The following is a 19,123-nucleotide window of genomic DNA, read 5'->3' as shown; positions in this document are numbered from 1 at the left end:
CTGTTGTGCTATAAAAAAAGAGTTGTAATAATAAAAAATATTGGATTTAAAGAGCTGAAAATGCTGAATTACAAGCTATGCCCCCAGTCACACAGCTCGCCATATCTTAGCTTGGATGGGAGCGTTGCTGTTCAAGGGAAGTTGCAGACGATCAAACGATAGACATCGCTCAATCCTACAGGCTGCAAACAAATCTGAATGAGGAGCAAGAAATCACCCACCTCATAATGGACTTCAATGGATTCGTAAAAAGAGAAATTCTAAGATGAGGAGGAATATAAATTCTATGACAAAATCCAAAAGGAGTGTCGCTAATACAGTGGCATGTAAAAGTCTGTGCACCCCTGGTCAAAATGACTGGTATTGTGAACAGTTAAACAGGTTGAAGATGAAATTACCTAAAAGGTCTAAAGTTACAGATGACACATTTCGTTAGTATTTTAGGCAAAACATGTATATGTAATTTTTTTTAACATTTTTAAAATTTCAAAAAGGAAAATGGGTCGATGCAAAAGTTTGGGCACCCTTTGAGATTTGTGTGCTCAGATAGCTTTGACATAGGTTTCAAACCTATTAGGGTTATGGCTTGTTCACTATCATCGTTAGGAAGGGTCAGGTGATGCAAATTTGTCAGCTGTATATAAGTCCAGCCTCCTCTAACCTCGTGCCAAAATATAGCAGCCATGGGGTCTTCTAAGCGGCTGCCAAGCACACTGAAAACGAAAATGGTGCGGGAATACAAAGTAGAAAAATGCTATAAGAAGATGGCAAAGCGTTTTCAAGTTGCCCTTTCCTCAGTTTGAAATGTAATTAAGAAATGGCAGTTACTAGGAACAGTGGAGGTCAAGATAATATCTGGAAGACCAAGCAAAATTTCAGCGAGAGCCGCTGTGGGATTGCTGGAGGCAAATCAGTATCTTTCCTGCGTCCTCACCATAAAATTCAGCATCAGAAGTGTGAGAAGGAATATCTAAACAAGTGTTATGTATTTTGGAAACAAGTCCTGTGAACCAATGAGGGTAAAATAGATCTCTGGCCACAATCATCAAAGGTGGAGAAAAAAGGGGACTGAATTTCAGGAAAATAACATCTTCTCAACCATTAAGCATGGCGGGGCATCAATCATGCTTCAGGGTTGTGTTGGAGCCAATGGCACGGGGAACATTTCACAGGTAGAGGAAAGAATAGATTAAATTAAATTTCCACAAATTCTTGATGCTAACATAAAACCATCTGTAAAAAAAAGCTGAAGGTGAAAAGAGGAAGAGGATGGCTTCTACAAATGGAGACTGACCCTAAACACAAGGCAAAATCCACAATAGACGACCTCCAAAGCTCCAAGCTGAAGGTTTTACAATGGCCCTCACAGTCCCCTGATCTGATCATCATTGATAATCTGTGGCGAGACCTCAAAATAGCAGAAGATAGAAGACGCAAAATGCCCCAAGAGTCTTTCAGAACAGGAGAAATTCTCCAAGGAAGGATGGAGGAAAGTCCCTCGAAGAACTGAAAGACTCTTGTGTGGCTAGCAAAAGTGTTTACAAGCTGAGATACTTACAAAAGGGGGCGCAGCTAGGTACTAACCATGCAGGGTGCACAAATGTGTGTATCGGCCCATTTTCCTTTGTGTAATTTTTACAATGTAAAAGATGAAAACATATATATATATACTGAAATACAAAGTTAACGTGTCATCTCCCGCCTCGACTACTGTAACTTCCTGCTCTGTGGCCTCCCCTCTAACACTCTCACACCCCTCCAATCTATTCTAAACTCTGCTGCTGGACTAATCCACCTGTCGCCCTGCTATTCCCCGGCCTCTCCCCTCTGTCAATTCCTTCACTGGCTCCCCATTGCCCAGAGACTCCAGTACAAAACCCTAGCCATGACATACAAAGCCATCCACAGCCTGTCTCCTCCATACATCTGTGACCTCGTCTCCCGGTACTTTCCTGCACGCAACCTCCGATCCTCACAAGATCTCCTTCTCTACTTCCCTCTTATCTCCTCTTCCCACAATCGCATCCAAGATTTCTCTCGCGCATCCCCCATACTCTGGAACTCTGTACCCCAGCAAATCAGACTCTCACCTATCATCGAAACCTTCAAGAAGAACCTGAAGACCTACCTCTTCCGACAAGCCTATAACCTGCAGTAACCACCAATCGACCAAACCACTGCACGACCAGCTCTACCTTCACCTACTGTATCCTCACCCATCCCTTGTAGATTGTGAGCCCTTGCGGGCAGGGTCCTCTCTCCTCCTGTACCAGTTGTGACTTGCATTGTTCAAGATTATTGTACTTGTTTTTATTATGTATACCCCTCCTCACATGTAAAGCGCCATGGAATAAATGGCGCTATAATAATAAATAATAATAATAATAATGTGTAAATTTAGGCCTTTTAGATCATTTCATCTTCAACTTGCGTAACTGCTCACAATAACAGTAATTTTGACCAGGGGTGCACAGACTTTTGCAGGCCTCTGGAGCTGCATTCTGCTAACTTATATACCGATTTAAGATGGAGGACATTTGCCCTCACTGCACTCTGCACCATCTGGCACCTCCAGCCTTGAGAACACCCTGGTCTCATATTGTAAGGAGGATATTGGGGTTCACATTTCTGGAGATGCCATTCTGTGCAATGTCCGAGTACCGCACAACCATTCCTGGTACAATTGTCGTTGTCAGAACTTTCCCAGTAGGGAGAGAACACCGTCGTGTGACGGATTTACTGCAGAACATCTAGTGATGCACACCATGCACCCGTCAGGATGGACACGGGGCACAGTTTGGTATGTGGGTGCTCTATCACACAGCTTTGGATTGATGGGGTGATGGCTTCCTCCTGTAACATGGAGCATTCAGGTCACCCCCTCCTCCAGGGTCTTTGGACTTGCAATCATTCAGTTTCCAGATTGTGGCAGATGGTCCTTGGTCACCACATGTGTCAGCTGTGACCAGGGATAAACGGACAGGATTAACCCTTCCCGGCACAGACCTCACTACTCACTAAAGACATTAATAAACCCTTCATATGCTTTTTGTGAATATCAGCATAAGTCAGTGACGTTCATGAATGTGGCATGGCCCCTAAATAAGTGGGGGATCACCGTCCTGAGTGGGGCTCCCGGTGTTCTCGGTATTACAGCAGTGTCCTGACGATGTCACTGCTGCACAAATCCAAGCATGGGGGGGGGGCACTAATCTGTCGTCAGGGGTTGGATATTAAGCCGAGCATCCTCACTCTGATTAACACTAGCACTGAGCAAAGAAGTGACTGCAATGCAGGCAACAAGTCCATAGGCTCCAGATCCTCAGGAGGTCCACAACCTAGAACCAGAAGTCTAGAAAATCAAAAGGTCTGGATCTCCATGGAGGAATCCAAAGCCATAGGCTGAGGCTCAGATTGACATTGGATCCACGGAAGGTAAGTGTGCACTAATCACAGGGTCTATGGGCTCCCAGAACTCATTGCCCATTATCCGGTCTGGTGGCTCCTGGTGGATGATATGAAATTCTGTGGCAGCAGGAGGTAAGTGTGCACTAATCACAGGGTCTATTGGCTTCCAGAACTCTTTGCCCATTATCCGGTCTGGTGGATGATGTGAAATTCTGTGGCACCATTGTCATTGAACTGAAAACATCTGCAGCTTCTGTTCCTGGTGTACACTCTGTCTAGTGGTGACCAGCAATGTCCTACATGGTGAAGAGGACATATCTGCTGAGGGGGGAGATTGTACAACTGATGAGTCAATGTGATGACCACCATCGCTCCATACTGTGTTTCTCTTCATTCTCCTTCAGGCCGCAGGTCAGATTGGAGGAGCCTATCTAATGCGAAACACTGGTCACTAGCGGGGATGGATGGACTGCCAATCCAGGTGAGGAAAAGACAAGGATCCGAAGGGGTAAATGTCATCTCAAAAATCTAGATCCTTCTGGGGCTCAGGTCTTCGCGTCTGAGGTTGGGCAGGTTCATCTCTTGTCATTAGCATGTGGAATTTATACCGTGTTAATCAAGAGATTATGTCCCAGCAATAAGTGGGCTCTCTGGGGCCCCACTCAAGTGTCAAATGCTGACAAGTGGCAAAAGCTACCCAGCGCCCTGAATGTTACACACATCTCTATATCACCGGAATAACTGGGGCAAAACAAGTTAAACCTTGTACGTCCTGCCGGAGACACACCACTCTCTGTGTGCATGGAGGACCAGGAGTGTGGAGTGGCTACTATACTGGTGATGTTTGAGTTAATCTACAACCTCCTAAATCTGCCCAGTGAATGAGGTCTGAGGATTACAGATTACACAGAAAATCTCCAGTACTGCAACTCTAGGAGGACATGGCTGCGAGGAGCCATCGCCACAGAGAGGGGACCGGGCCTTATATCTGACCATCTCTAGGAGCACATGGCTGTGAGGAGTCATCATTACATGTGGAGGGGTGAACCAGGCTCCAGGAGTGTCTGTGAGAAGCAATCACTACAGATGGGGGGGAACGGGCGTTATACTTGACCTTCTCAGGAAAACATGGCTGTGAGTAGCCACCATTATAGAGGGGGATCAGGCGTTATACCTGATCGTCTCAGGAGCACATGGCTGTGAGGAGCCTCCATTATAGAGGGTGATCAGGCGTTATACCTTACCGTCTCAAAAGCACATGGCTGTGAGGAGCCACCATTATAGAGGGGGATCAGGTGTTATACCCGACCGTCTCAGGAGAACATGGCTGTGAGGAGCCACCAATATAGAGGGGGACCAGGCGTTATACCCGACCGTCTCAGAAGCACATAGCTGTGAGGAGCCATTACTACAGAGGGGGACCAGGCGTTATAACTGAGCGTCTCAGGAGCACATGGCTGTGAGGAGCCACCATTAGGCTGCCGTCACACTTACTAGTATTTGGTCAGTATTTTACATCAGTATTTGTAAGCCAAAACCAGGAGTGGAACAAATAGAGGAAAAGTATAATAGAAACATATGCACCACTTCTGCATTTATCACCCACTCCTGGTTTTGGCTTACAAATACTGATGTAAAATACTGACCAAATACTGCTAGTGTGACAGCAGCCTTATAGAGGGGAGACCAGAAAAGTATGGGCATACAGGGTACAAGAGGATCCGGGCAGCAATCACTTTACGACCAATGAAACAGGTGACCTTCAGCTGCATGACATGTAAGGCAGCGGACTCCATTTTTCGCTCTCACCCTCTTTCTTGTCAATCTGTGGAAACAGGTGTCATTACTTTCCGTGTCATCCGTCAGTAAAGATGAGCGGCATCTGTGCTTCCGAATGGTCGTCTGTGCTGCCGAGTGGTTTCCTCCATGATCTGGGGCCACCATTAGACGGGATAGAAGGAAATGCGTGAAATGTGGTATAAAGCTGTAATAAACGCTTCCTCTGTGAGGCGCAGCCATGGCGGCAGGTTGTAACCAGTGAGGAGGTCTGTGGTAACCGCTTCTTTTACCTGCAGCCATCGAGAAGGAGAGGCCTTAGCCGGATGACTCCTATGCAGTGGAAATGGACGCACCTGGGGCTCATCCTCTCCTTCCTTATCTCCATCACAATGACCGGCTGCTTCATCTGGCAATTTAAACTGCCCAAACAGGATATGGGTACGGCCCTCACGCCCGTGCCCCTGCGTCCTCCGCCTGCCCTCGCGCTCGTACCGTTACCTACTCCACCTGCCCTCGCGCTTGTGCCCCTGCATCCTCCACCTGCCCTCGCGCACTTGCCCCTGCGTCCCTCATCTGCACTCGCGATCCTGCGTTCCTCGGCTGCCCTCGTGCTCGTTCCCCTCCGTCCCTCGCCTGCGCTCGTGCCCCTCTGTCCCTCACGTCCGTGCTCCTCCATTCCTCGCCTGCCCTCGCACTCGTGCCCCTATGTCCCAGTCCCTCACGCTCATGCCCGTACGTCCCTCACCTGCCCTCACGCTCGTGCCCCTGCGTCCTCCACCTGCCCTCACCCTCGTGCCCCTGCATCCCTCACCTGCCCTCACGCTTGTGCTCCTCCGTCCCTCGCCTGCCCTCGTGCTCGTGCCCCTCCATCCCTCACCTGCCCTCGCGCCCCTACATCCCAGTCCCTCACCTGCCCTCATGCTCGTGACCTTACGTCCCTCATCTGCCCTCACGCTCGTGACCCTGCATCCTCCGTCTGCCCTCACGCTCACACCTCTGCATCCCTCACTTGCCCTCATGCTCGTGCCCTTGCGTACTCAACCTGCCCTCACGCTTGTGCCCCTACATCCCTCACCTGCCCTCACGCTCATGACCCTACGTCCCTCACCTGCTCTCACATTCATGCCCCTACGTCCCTCACCTGCCCTCATGGTCGTGCCCTTGCGTACTCCACCTGCCCTCATGCCCCTGCTTTCCTCACCTGCCCTCATGCTCTTGCACCTGCGTACTCCATCTGCCCTCACGCTCATGCCCCTACGTCCCTCACCTGCCCCTGCATACTCCACATGTTCTCCTCCTGTACACCAAACATACTCGTGTACCCCATTCCTCCGCCATACACATATAATAGTCATGGTTTCTGATTCTCTCTATGTTCCAGCTCCAGTGGAGGAGAAGGTCATGAGAGACTTGGTAAAGATGTGCCCCCGATTCCCAGAGCCGGTATCTTTAGACCACCCTGTGCCGGTCCTGAAGGAGGCTCTGGAGAAGGTCAGTCCTGTCCTTGATACACCAGGACAACAACAAAATGATTGTGCTGCCACTTCTTCCCCATCTCATTATATCTCTACAGGTGGACAAATTTCTCAGGAGTAAGATCCGCACTCCCGGGCTGCCTGCCATGTCTGCCATAGTCACTTATAATGACACCGTACTGTGGACCGGGAACTTCGGAAAGAAAAACGCATCGGATCCCTTCTCAACTGCTCCCAACGAATACACCATTTACCGGTGAGAGGCTGCACAAAAGACCCACACAGAGGTCAGGAGAGCACTCTGCAATCTCACAAGTAATGTGTGACATTCCCCATCATATCCCCCATACAATCCCCATCTCATATTCCCCAATACAAATCCCCATATCATGTCCACCATACACATCCTCATCTCATATCTACCCCCATCATGTCCCCATACACATCCCCATCTCATACCTACCCCCATCATGTTCCCCCATACACATCCTTATCTCATACCCTCCCCATCATGTCCCCATACACATCCCCATCTCATACCCTCCCTCATCATGTCCCCATACACATCCCCATCTCATACTCTCCCCCATCATGTTCCCCATACACATCCCCATCTCATACCTACCCCTATCATGTTCCCCTATACACATCCCCACCATATATCCTCCCCCATCATGTTCCCCCATACACATCCCCACCTCATATCTTCCCCCATCATGTTCCCCCATACACATCCCTATCTCATACCTTCCCCTATCATGTTCCCCCATACACATCCCCATCTCATACCTTCCCCCATCATGTTCCCCCATACACATTCCCATCTCATACCTTCCCCCCATCATGGCTCCATATCCATCATACATCCCAATTCTCATACCTTCCCCCCATCGTGTCCCCATATCCATCATACATCCCCATTCTCATACCTTCCCCCATCGTGTCCCCATATCCATCATGCATCCCCATTCTCATACCTTCCCCCATCGTGTCCCCATATCCATCATACATCCCTATTCTCATACCTTCCCCCATCGTGTCCCCGTATCCATTATACATCCCCATTCTCATACCTTCCCCCATCATGTTCCCCCATACACATCCCCATCTCATACCTTCCCCCATCATGTTCCCCCATACATATTCCCATCTCATACCTTCCCCCCATCATGCCCCCATATCCATCATACATCCCCATTCTCATACCTTCCCCCATCGTGTCCCCATATCCATCATACATCCCCATTCTCATACCTTCCACCATCATGCCCCTATATCCATCATACATCCCCATTCTCATACTTTCCCCCATCGTGTCCCCAATTCCATCATACATTCCCATTCTCATACCTTCCCCCATCGTGTCCCCATTTCCATCATACATTCCCATTCTTATACCTTCCCCCCATCATGTTCCCCCATACACATTCCCATCTCATACCTTCCCCATCATGCCTCCATATCCATCATACATCCCCATTCTCATACCTTCCCCCCATCGTGTCCCCATATCCATCACACATCCCCATTCTCATACCTTCCCCCATCGTGTCCCCATATCCATCATACATCCCCATTCTCATACCTTCCCCCATCATGCCCCCATATCCATCATACATCCCCATTCTCATACTTTCCCCCATCGTGTCCCCATTTCCATCATACATCCCCATTCTCATACCTTCCCCCCATCATGTTCCCCCATACACATTCCCATCTCATACCTTCCCCCATCATGCCCCCATATCCATCATACATCCCCATTCTCATACCTTCCCCCCATCGTGTCCCCATATCCATCATACATCCCCATTCTCATACTTTCCCCCATCATGGCCCCATATCCATCATACATCCCCATTCTCATACCTTGCCCCCATCGTGTCCCCATATCCATCATGCATCCCCATTCTCATACCTTCCCCCCATCGTGTCCCCATATCCATCATACATCCCCATTCTCATACATTCCCCCATTGTGTCCCCATACACATCCCCATCTCATACCTTCCCCCCCATCATGTTCCCCCATACACATTCCCATCTCATACCTTCCCCCCATCATGTTCCCCCATACACATTCCCATTCTCATACCTTCCCATCTTGTCCCCATATCCATCATACATCCCCATTCTCACACCTTCCCCCCCATCATGTCCCCATATACAGCGCCCCCTCACATCTCCCCAGCCATGTTTTGCCCATATGTTGCATTATGAAGTGCTCCGCAGACAGCCCTCACCCGCAACTCTGACATTCCCCTCTTTTGTGCCTTCAGCATCGCCAGCATTTCCAAGCTTTTCCCAGTCCTCATGTTGTACAAGTTATGGGAGGAAGGAGAACTGAACTCGCTGGATGACCCCCTGGAGCGATACGTCACCAACTTCACCATCAAGAACCCCCTGGGCAGAGGGCGCCACCAGGAGCACAAATACATGGCAGACGGACTAGCATTTATGGAGAAGGGCGCACAACCTGTGAAGGCCACGGCTGTGACACTGCGCAGGATGGCAAGCCAGCTCTCAGGTACAGCAGGCAGATGCAGGGGTAATGGGGCGACTGGCAGAGATCGGGCCCACTGGAGCGGACATGCACCCCTTATACTGCCAACCTGAAAATTCGAGGTGCAATCTCTGAGCAGGGGCTCGAGAGCAGTCAGGGTGGGCTGCCGGATATATTGAGACTTCTGCTATTCTGCTGCCGCTCCTTTCAAGATATCGCTGCACAAAGCCGGTGACAGCATCCCTAGGCTGAGAGCCCCTATAGTAACCCCAGATGCAGAGCCCCCCCGCACAACATCCCCAGGCACAGAGCCCCCTGCACAACATCCCCAGGCACAGAGCCCCCTGCACAACATCCCCAGGCACAGAGTCCCCCCACACAACATCCCGAGGCACAGAGCCCCCACACACAACATCCCGAGGCACAGAGCCCCCACACAACATGCCTGGACACAGAGCCCCCTGCACAACATCCCCAGGCACAGAGACCCCCACAACAACCCCAGGCACAGAGCCCCTCCACACAACATGCCCGGACACAGAGCCCCCCCTGCACAACTTCCCCAGGCACAGAGCCCCCCACAACATCCCCAGGCACAGAGGCCCCCACACAACATCCCCAAGCACAGAGCCCCCCCACACAACATGCCTGGACACAGAGCCCCCCACACAACATCCCCAGGCACAGAGCCCCCCACAACATCCCCAGGCACAGAGCCCCACGCACAACATCCCCAGGCACAGAGCCCCCCCACACAACATGCCTGGACACAAAGCCCCCCACACAACATCCCCAGGCACAGAGCCCCCCACAACATCCCCAGGCACAGAGCCCCACGCACAACATCCCCAGGCACAGAGCCCCCCCACACAACATGCCTGGACACAAAGCCCCCCACACAACATCCCCAGGCACAGAGCCCCCCACAACATCCCCAGGCACAGAGCCCCCCACACAACATCCCCAGGCACGGAGCCCCTCCACACAACATGCCCGGACACGGAGCCCCCCCCCCCCCCGCACAACATCCCCAGGCACAGAGCCCCCTGCACAACATCCCCAGGCACAGAGCCCCCTGCACAACATCCCCAGGCACAGAGCCCCCCCACACAACATGCCTGGACACAGAGCCCCCTGCACAACATCCCCAGGCACAGAGCCCCCTGCACAACATACCCAGGCACAGAGTCCCCCCACACAATATCCCCAGGCACAGAGCCCCCACAACACCCACCGCACCTGTCCTTACTGTAGTATTTTCACAATGTGATCTCACCTCAGGTCAGGACAGGAAGTAGAAAGACCATCAGGACATTGTCACTTGACTCCCATCGCTCTTTTTATTGCTCCAGTCCTGTGCAGGGTTGTCGATCCGGCTCTTGTTGCCGTCTTCCTCCAAACCGAAGTCCTGGTCCCTGACCCTAAACCTCACCCCAATCATCTCCACCCAACTCCCCTCTCCAGATCCCACACTTGTTCATTTAATCTACATCATCCGTCAACCACAAAAGAGACCGGATTAAAACCCTTTAAGTCCCCCCCCCCCCCCATGTCATCATCATGTGACCATTTAACTCTTTCATCCCTATTGCCTTTATATAATCAGCCCCTCTCTGAGGGTCTGGGTGCCGACAAACGCCCGATAGCAGTGGATATGGTGGTAGTTGTGCCTCTGATATCAGCTTCTCCATTACATGCTGCGCCCACATAGGACATCACTGACTGATGCCATCCTAGAGCGCCAATAACCGCTGTGTGAACAACACATAAACACCTACGACACGGCTGCTGTATGACTAGCCAGCGGCACACCATCTACGCCCCGGGTCCCATTCAGCCCTAGTCCACGCCAGGAGTGTGTGAGTCTTAAAGTTGCACTTCATCTTGTAGGATCTGTCATCAGTTAATGATCCGATAGATTACCAGGATTGTAGGGGTTCTTGGATGTTGGACCCCTATGAATCATATCAGTTCTGTATTTTCAGGTCTTCCGCGAAGGCTGCGATCCACAAATTTGCTGTGGAGAGGAACCACCCAGGAGGCCATTGAGCTTCTCCGTGATGACGTGTTGGTGGCTGATCCTGGTACCAGGTAGGTGAGATCTATCATATTTGTCAGGGGTATCGCGGGCCCAATCGCTCCTTGGCCTCTTGGACCCACTAGACTTTAATGCTGTCCACTACATTGTTACCCATCACATAATTCCCCTTCCTGGCAGTGTCTAGTGGTATCTCCCAAGACTGATGACATCATGTGAGACAGACATACAATGTAGTAGTCAGCTTCTTATGCCAACTGTGAAGAGCAAAACCAGGGAGCGAGGCGTCCATGAGTAGCATAATGCCAGCAGTACCAGAGCTGGAGCCAGGACTCCTGCCATGACATATAATGTCCATAATGCTTGGTGTTTCTATTTCAGGTGCCACTACAGTAACCTGGCATTTTCCTTGCTTGCCCACATTTTGGCTGAACACACGTCAGAAGGAGAGTACCAACGCTGGGTAGCAGACAACATCTTAGATCGTCTTGGCATGGAGGACACCGGCTTTGACTTTACTCCTCCAATTCTTTCTCAAATGGCTGTTGGTTTCTATGGCAGTGGTCAAGTGGCACCGCTCTATGATTTGGGCTGGTATCGCCCGTCGGGTCAGATGTATTCCACAGCAGCGGATCTGGCAAAGTTTGCAATGGTGCTTCTGGGAACATACCACCGGCGAATTCTGGAGTCAGATACATTGAAGACAATGCTGACTCCGCTTTTCAAATGTTCCACTGATTACTTTGCCAATAGAACGGGGACCCCCTGGGAAGTGAACGAGCAGTTTGGTTACGACATCATCCGCAAAGACGGAGACTTGGATGGATACTCTGCCACCTTCTCCATGATTCCTAAGCTCCACATGAGCTTCATTGTCCTCATGTCCGGGACGCGGCCTCAGGATGAGAACGTCATCACTAAGACCTATGACTATTTAATTCCAGCTATGGAGAAAGCGTTCAGAGAGGCAGAAAAGAGACTCCGTCCAGCCCCCAACCCCACGCCTTACGTTGGATTTTACACCTACGCAAATCTAACATTTTATGAGATCAAGATTGGACCTGATGGAGTACTAGTCATGCAGCAATTTGGACCTCACATTGAAGAGCTGATTCCAGAGGTCTATCGGACCATACGGCTCCACTACTTGGAGGATAGGGTCCTGCAGGTGGTCTTTGACAAAGAGTTCCCATGTACTCTCCTTCTGGGCACTGCTTCTGTATCACTGGAAACCCAGGACAGACAACTCTTTAACTTTTACCCATATGATGCTCAGGGTTTGTCTCCTGGATTCGATGCTCCAGGTCTGAATACTTACAATGTCCTGCGCATCCACCAAAAGCCTGTCTTCTACAACTAGCCAACATGCCGTCATGTGCACAAACTGAGGAACTCAAAGCCACCTGTACTGCCAGGTGTGGCAGGGGGCGACAGAGCGAGGGGGCCCCCTAACATGTGGACGATGGCAGCACTGGGACTGCAATGAAGGGTTAATGGAGGGGGGCAAGAGGTGTTCCTTGCACAATATGTAACACTATCTCCTATAATAAAGATGTTAGTTACCCCAATGTCTGGACTGCTTCATCACATGTGGTGCTGCGGATGACCCAGACAGAAGCCATATTTATCATGTGTTATATAGGGGTCGTGTATGGCACATTCACTAAGTGAAGACATCTAGTGCCAGGTCCCACGTTTATTTCTGTAGGTAAAAGGGTGATAGGAGAGGGACCTCATTACTAAAATGCAGGGAGCTGAAATTACAAGACACATCGGGACCCGTAAGATTCATATCATTCAGGATAGGTGACAACTTGCTGACCCGTGGGTGTCTGTCCCCTGGAACCCGCAATGTCGTCACAGCAGGGAATTCATTTATACCCGTCAGGGAACTTCTGCCCCTATTATAACATGAAGGGGCACGTGGAACACCTGAAGTATAGGGAATGGATGAAGAGGTGGTCAACGTGGAACAGGGCCGCGTTACTCCAACAAGGATAAAAGTGGCTTGTTCTGCCCATCCCTGCAGATCCAGGCAGTCAGACCAGCACTGATCATGGACACACAATGACTTGTATTCACTACAGAACCACTTTAATAATGGGAAAGTAATCACCTGTCCTTGTGGTACCATAATGTCTCCTTTATCAAAAAGTATCCGTACTAATATAATATCCCGGATTATCCTTCAGGACAAGAGATATTACACTATGTGGTACTGTATATACTGTATATTACCAGTTATGTGGTCATTATGTAGTGCTGTATATAATATATACAGTATATAATCAGTTATCTGATCACTATGTGGTACTGTATATAACCAGTTATCTGGTCACTATGTGGTACTGTGTATACTATATACTGTATATAATCAGTTATCTGGTCACTATGTGGTACTGTGTATACTATATACTGTATATAACCAGTTATCTAGTCACTATCTGGTACTGTGTATACTATATACTGTATATAACCAGTTATCTGATCACTATGTGGTACTGTGTATACTATATACTGTATATAACCAGTTATCTGGTCACTATGTGGTACTGTGTATACTATATACTGTATATAACCAGTTATCTGGTCACTATGTGGTACTGTGTATACTATATACTGTATATAACCAGTTATCTGATCACTATGTGGTACTGTGTATACTATATACTGTATATAACCGGTTATCTGGTCACTATGTGGTACTGTATATACTATATATAACTAGTTATCTGCTCACTATGTGGTACTGTGTATATTATATACTGTATATAACCATTTATCTGATCACTAAGTGGTATTGTGTATACTATATACTATATATAACCAGTTATCTGGTCACTATGTGGTACTGTATATACTATATATAACCAGTTATCTGGTCACTATGTGGCACTGTATATACTATATACTATAGATAACCAGTTATCTGCTCACTATGTGGTGCAATGTGTACGATATACTGTATATAACCAGTTATCTGGTCACTATGTGGTACTGTGTATACTATATACTCTATATAACCATTTATCTGATCACTATGTGGTACTGTGCATACTATATACTATATATAACCAGTTATCTAGTCACTATGTGGTACAGTATGTACTGTATATAACCAGTTATCTGATAACTATATGTTACTGTGTATACTATATACTGTATATAACCAGTTATCTGGTCATTATGTGGTGCTGTGTATACTATATACTTTATATAACCGGTTATCTGGTCACTATGTGGCACTGTATATACTATATATAACCAGTTATCTGGTCACTATGTGGTACTGTATATATTATATACTATAGATAACCAGTTATCTGCTCACTATGTGGTGCAATGTGTACTATATACTGTATATAACCAGTTATATGGTCACTATGTGGTACTGTGTATACTATATACTCTATATAACCATTTATCTGATCACTATGTGGTACTGTGCATACTATATACTATATATAACCAGTTATCTGGTCACTATGTGATACAGTATGTACTATATATAACCAGTTATCTGATAACTATATGTTACTGTGTATACTATATACTGTATATAACCAGTTATCTGGTCATTATGTGGTGCTGTGTATACTATATACTTTATATAACCGGTTATCTGGTCAATATGTGGCACTGTATATACTATATACAACCAGTTATCTGCTCACTATGTGGTACTGTGTATACTATATACTGTATATAACCATTTATCTGATCACTATGTGATACTGTGTATACTATATACTATATATAACCAGTTATCTGGTCACTATGTGGTACTGTATATACTATACATAACCAGTTATCTGCTCACTATATGGTACTGTGTATACTATATACTGTATATAACCATTTATCTGATCACTATGTGGTACTGTGCATACTATATACTATATATAACCAGTTATCTGGTCACTATGTGGTACAGTGTTTACTATATATAACCAGTTATCTGATAACTACATGTTACTGTGTATACTATATACTGTATATAACCAGTTATCTGGTCTCTATGTGGTACTGTATATACTATATACTATAGATAACCAGTTATCTGCTCACTATGTGGTGCAATGTGTACTATATACTGTATATAACCAGTTATCTGGTCACTATGTGGTACTGTGTATACTATATACTCTATATAACCATTTATCTGATCATTATGTGGTACTGTGCATACTATATACTATATATAACCAGTTATCTGGTCACTATGTGGTACAGTATGAACTATATATAACCAGTTATCTGATAACTATATGCTACTGTGTATACTATATACTGTATATAACCAGTTATCTGGTCATTATGTGGTGCTGTGTATGCTATATACTTTATATAACCGGTTATCTGGTCACTATGTGGCACTGTATATACTATATATAACCAGTTATCTGGTCACTATGTGGTACTGTATATACTATATACTATAGATAACCAGTTATCTGCTCACTATGTGGTGCAATGTGTACTATATACTGTATATAACCAGTTATCTGGTCACTATGTGGTACTGTGTATACTATATACTCTATATAACCATTTATCTGATCACTATGTGGTACTGTGCATACTATATACTATATATAACCAGTTATCTGGTCACTATGTGGTACAGTATGTACTATATATAACCAGTTATCTTATAACTATCTGTTACTGTGTATACTATATACTGTATATAACCAGTTATCTGGTCATTATGTGGTGCTGTGTATACTATATACTTTATATAACCGGTTATGTGGTCACTATGTGGCACTGTATATACTATATATAACCAGTTATCTGCTCACTATGTGGTACTGTGTATACTATATACTGTATATAACCAGTTATCTGATCACTATGTGGTACTGTGTATACTATATACTATATATAACCGGTTATCTGGTCACTATGTGGTACTGTATATACTATATATAACCAGTTATCTGCTCCCTATATGGTACTGTGTATACTATATACTGTATATAACCATTTATCTGATCACTATGTGGTACTGTGCATAGTATATACTATATATAACCAGTTATCTGGTCACTATGTGGTACAGTGTGTACTATATATAACCAGTTCTCTGATAACTACATGTTACTGTGTATACTATATACTGTATATAACCAGTTATCTGCTCACTATGTGGTACTTTGTATACTGTATATAACCAGTTATCTGCTCACTATGTGGTGGTATATATACTACTGTATATAACCAGTTATCTGGTCACTATGCGGTGCTGTGTATACTAGATATTGCATATAACAATTATTTGATAGCTGTGTGGTACTGTGTATACTTTATACTGTATAAAGCCAGTTATCTGCTCACTATGTGGTACTGTGTATATTATATACTGTACATAACCAGTTATCTGGTCACTACGTGGTGCTGTGTATACTATACACTGTATATAACCAGTTATCTGGTCACTATGTGGTAGTGTGTACTATATATAACCAGTTATCTGATCACTACGTGTTATTGTGTATACTATATCTACTGTATAATTGTCTAAGGGTCACTTCCGTCTGTCTTTCTGTCTGTCTGTCACGGATATTCATTGGTCGCGGCCTCTGTCTGTCATGTAATCCAAGTCGCTGATTGGTCATGGCAAAACAGCCATGACCAATCAGTGACGGGCACAGTCCGGCGGAAAAATGGCCACTCCTTCCTCCCCGCAGTCAGTGCCCGCTCCGTACTCCCCTCCAGTCAGCGCTCACACAGGGTTAATGGCAGCGTTGACCGCGGTGTAACGCACTCGGTTAACGCTGTTATTAACCCTGTGTGACCAACTTTTTACTATTCATGCTGCCTGTGCAGCATGAATAGTAGAGCGATCTAATGTTAAAAATAATTTAAAAAAATTAAAAATAGTTACATTCTCACCCTCCGTTGGCCCCCGGATCGACAACAGGCCTTTCCCGATCGCGGCGCTCCGGTAACCGGTCCATGCTGCGATCTTGCGAGATGATGACGTAGCGGTCTTGCGAGACCGCTACGTCATCATCTCGCGAGACCGCAATGCACTCTTCAGACCGGAGCGCGCGAGAAGCATCGGTGACCGGCCGCTTCGATCTGGGCGCCAACGGAGGGTGAGTATGTAACTATTTTCTTTTTTAATTCTTTTTTTTTAACAGGGATATGCTGTTTACTATGTGGCTGGGCAATATACTACGTGGCTGGGCAATATACTACGTGGCTGGGCAATATACTACGTGGCTGGGCAATATACTACGTGGCTGGGCAATATACTATGTGGCTGGGCAATATACTATTTGGCTGGGCAATATACTATGTGGCTGGGCAATATACTACGTGGCTGGGCAATATACTACGTGGCTGGGCAATATACTAAATAGCTGGGCAATATACTACGTGGCTCCGCAATATACTATGTGGCTGGGCAATATACTATGTGGCTGGGCAATATACTACGTAACTGGGCAATATACTATGTGGCTGGGCAATATACTATGTCGCTGGGCAATATACTACGTGACTGGGCAATATACTACGTGGCTGAGCAATAGCATATTCTAGAATACTCGATGCGTTAGAATCGGGCCACCATCTAGTACTCTATATAACCAGTTATCTAGTCACTATGTGGTACTGTGTATACTATATACTGTATATAACCAGTTATCTGGTCACTATGTGGTACAGTGTATACTATATACTGTATATAACCAGTTATCTGGTCACTATGTGGTATAGTGTATACTATATTCTGTATATAACCAGTTATCTGGTTACTGTGGTTATATGTATATCATATATAACCAGCTATCTGGTCACTATGTGGTACTGTATATACTATATATCTGTAGATCTTTTCATTAGTCACAAACTTTTCTTCCTCGTCATCACTAAAACCTGGCTCACCCCGTCTGACACAGCCTCTCCTGCTGCACTCTCATATGGTGGATTCCACCTTTCCCACACCCCCCGCCCCAGCAGCAAGCATGGTGGAGGAGTTGGTTTTCTCCTGTCAGATAACTGCTCCTTCACCCACATCCCACTGCCACCCTCTGTTACCCTCCCTTCCTTTGAGGTGCACTCTGTGCACATCTACTCCCCCTCCAACTGGCTGTCATTTACCACCCCCCAGGGCCAGCCACCACCTTCTTTGACGACTTTACCACCTGGCTACTTAATTTCCTTTCCACGGACATCCCCACTATCATCATGCACGACTTCAACATTCCCATTGACTCTTCCCTCTCAGCTGCCACTAAGCTTCTATCTCTCACTTTCTCCTTCAGCCTCGCTCAATGGTCTTCTGCAGCCACTCACAAAGATGGCCACACATTGGACCTCATCTTCACCTGCCTCTGCTCCCTATCTAACCTCTTTAACTCGCCTCTCCCTCTTTCGGACCACAACCTACTCACATTCTCTTCCCTTTCCACTCCTTGTCTTCAATCCCCACGCCAGAAACTTGCACACCCTCGCAGAAATCTTAAGCACCTCGATCTATACTTACTCTCTGAATCCCTTCTCCCTCTTACAGGCATATGTTCGCTACACAATGCAGATGCCGCTGCCGCTTTGTATAACACCACAATAGCTGTAGCTCTGGAATTGGTTGCCCCTCTCACACATACCAAAGCTCGCAAAATCAACAAACAGTCCTGGCACACCAGCCTGACCAAAGAACTGAGGGGAGCTTCCAGGGCTGCTGAGCGGAGATGGAAAAGATCCCACTCCAATGAGCACTTCATCGTGTTCAAACAGTCCCTCACTACTTTCAAGGCCCCACTCGCTGCAGCAAAACAAACCTACTTCTCATCTCTCATATCCTCCCTGTCTCACAACCCTAAACAGTTATTCAACACTTTCAATTCTCTCCTCCGTCCCCCAGCACCTCCTCCCTCCCCACTCATCTCAGCTGAAGACTTGGCCTCA

General features: G+C 46.9%; 1 protein-coding gene across 2 annotated transcripts; it reads left to right on the top strand.

Annotated features, from left to right (window-relative positions):
* The first annotated feature begins 2,464 nt into the window (after nt 1-2,464).
* LACTBL1 (lactamase beta like 1) lies at nt 2,465-12,764 on the top strand. 2 transcript variants are annotated; one of them, XM_077260502.1, is made up of 8 exons: nt 3,308-3,435; nt 3,813-3,889; nt 5,484-5,625; nt 6,569-6,678; nt 6,761-6,918; nt 8,942-9,189; nt 11,151-11,256; nt 11,585-12,764. In XM_077260502.1, exons 2-8 carry the CDS (start codon nt 3,869-3,871, stop codon nt 12,561-12,563), a joined length of 1,764 nt encoding a protein of 587 aa, XP_077116617.1. In that variant the 5' UTR covers nt 3,308-3,435; nt 3,813-3,868; the 3' UTR covers nt 12,564-12,764. The 2 variants fall into 2 exon arrangements, with proteins under 2 accessions (XP_077116616.1, XP_077116617.1); XM_077260501.1 differs by having other exon boundaries at nt 2,465-3,889.
* The last annotated feature ends 6,359 nt before the right edge of the window (nt 12,765-19,123 follow it).

The sequence above is a fragment of the Ranitomeya variabilis genome, chromosome 4, assembly GCF_051348905.1.
Source record: "Ranitomeya variabilis isolate aRanVar5 chromosome 4, aRanVar5.hap1, whole genome shotgun sequence".
NCBI lineage: Eukaryota > Metazoa > Chordata > Amphibia > Anura > Dendrobatidae > Ranitomeya > Ranitomeya variabilis.
This window is presented reverse-complemented; position numbering and strand designations above follow the sequence as displayed.

Coding starts and splice junctions, on each gene's coding strand:
- LACTBL1 (XM_077260501.1), top strand. CDS start 3,767: ATGACCACCATCGCTCCATACTGTGTTTCTCTTCATTCTCCTTCAGGC. Junction 6,919..8,941: donor AACGAATACACCATTTACCG/GTGAGAGGCTGC, acceptor TTGTGCCTTCAG/CATCGCCAGCATTTCCAAGC. Junction 9,190..11,150: donor GATGGCAAGCCAGCTCTCAG/GTACAGCAGGCA, acceptor CTGTATTTTCAG/GTCTTCCGCGAAGGCTGCGA.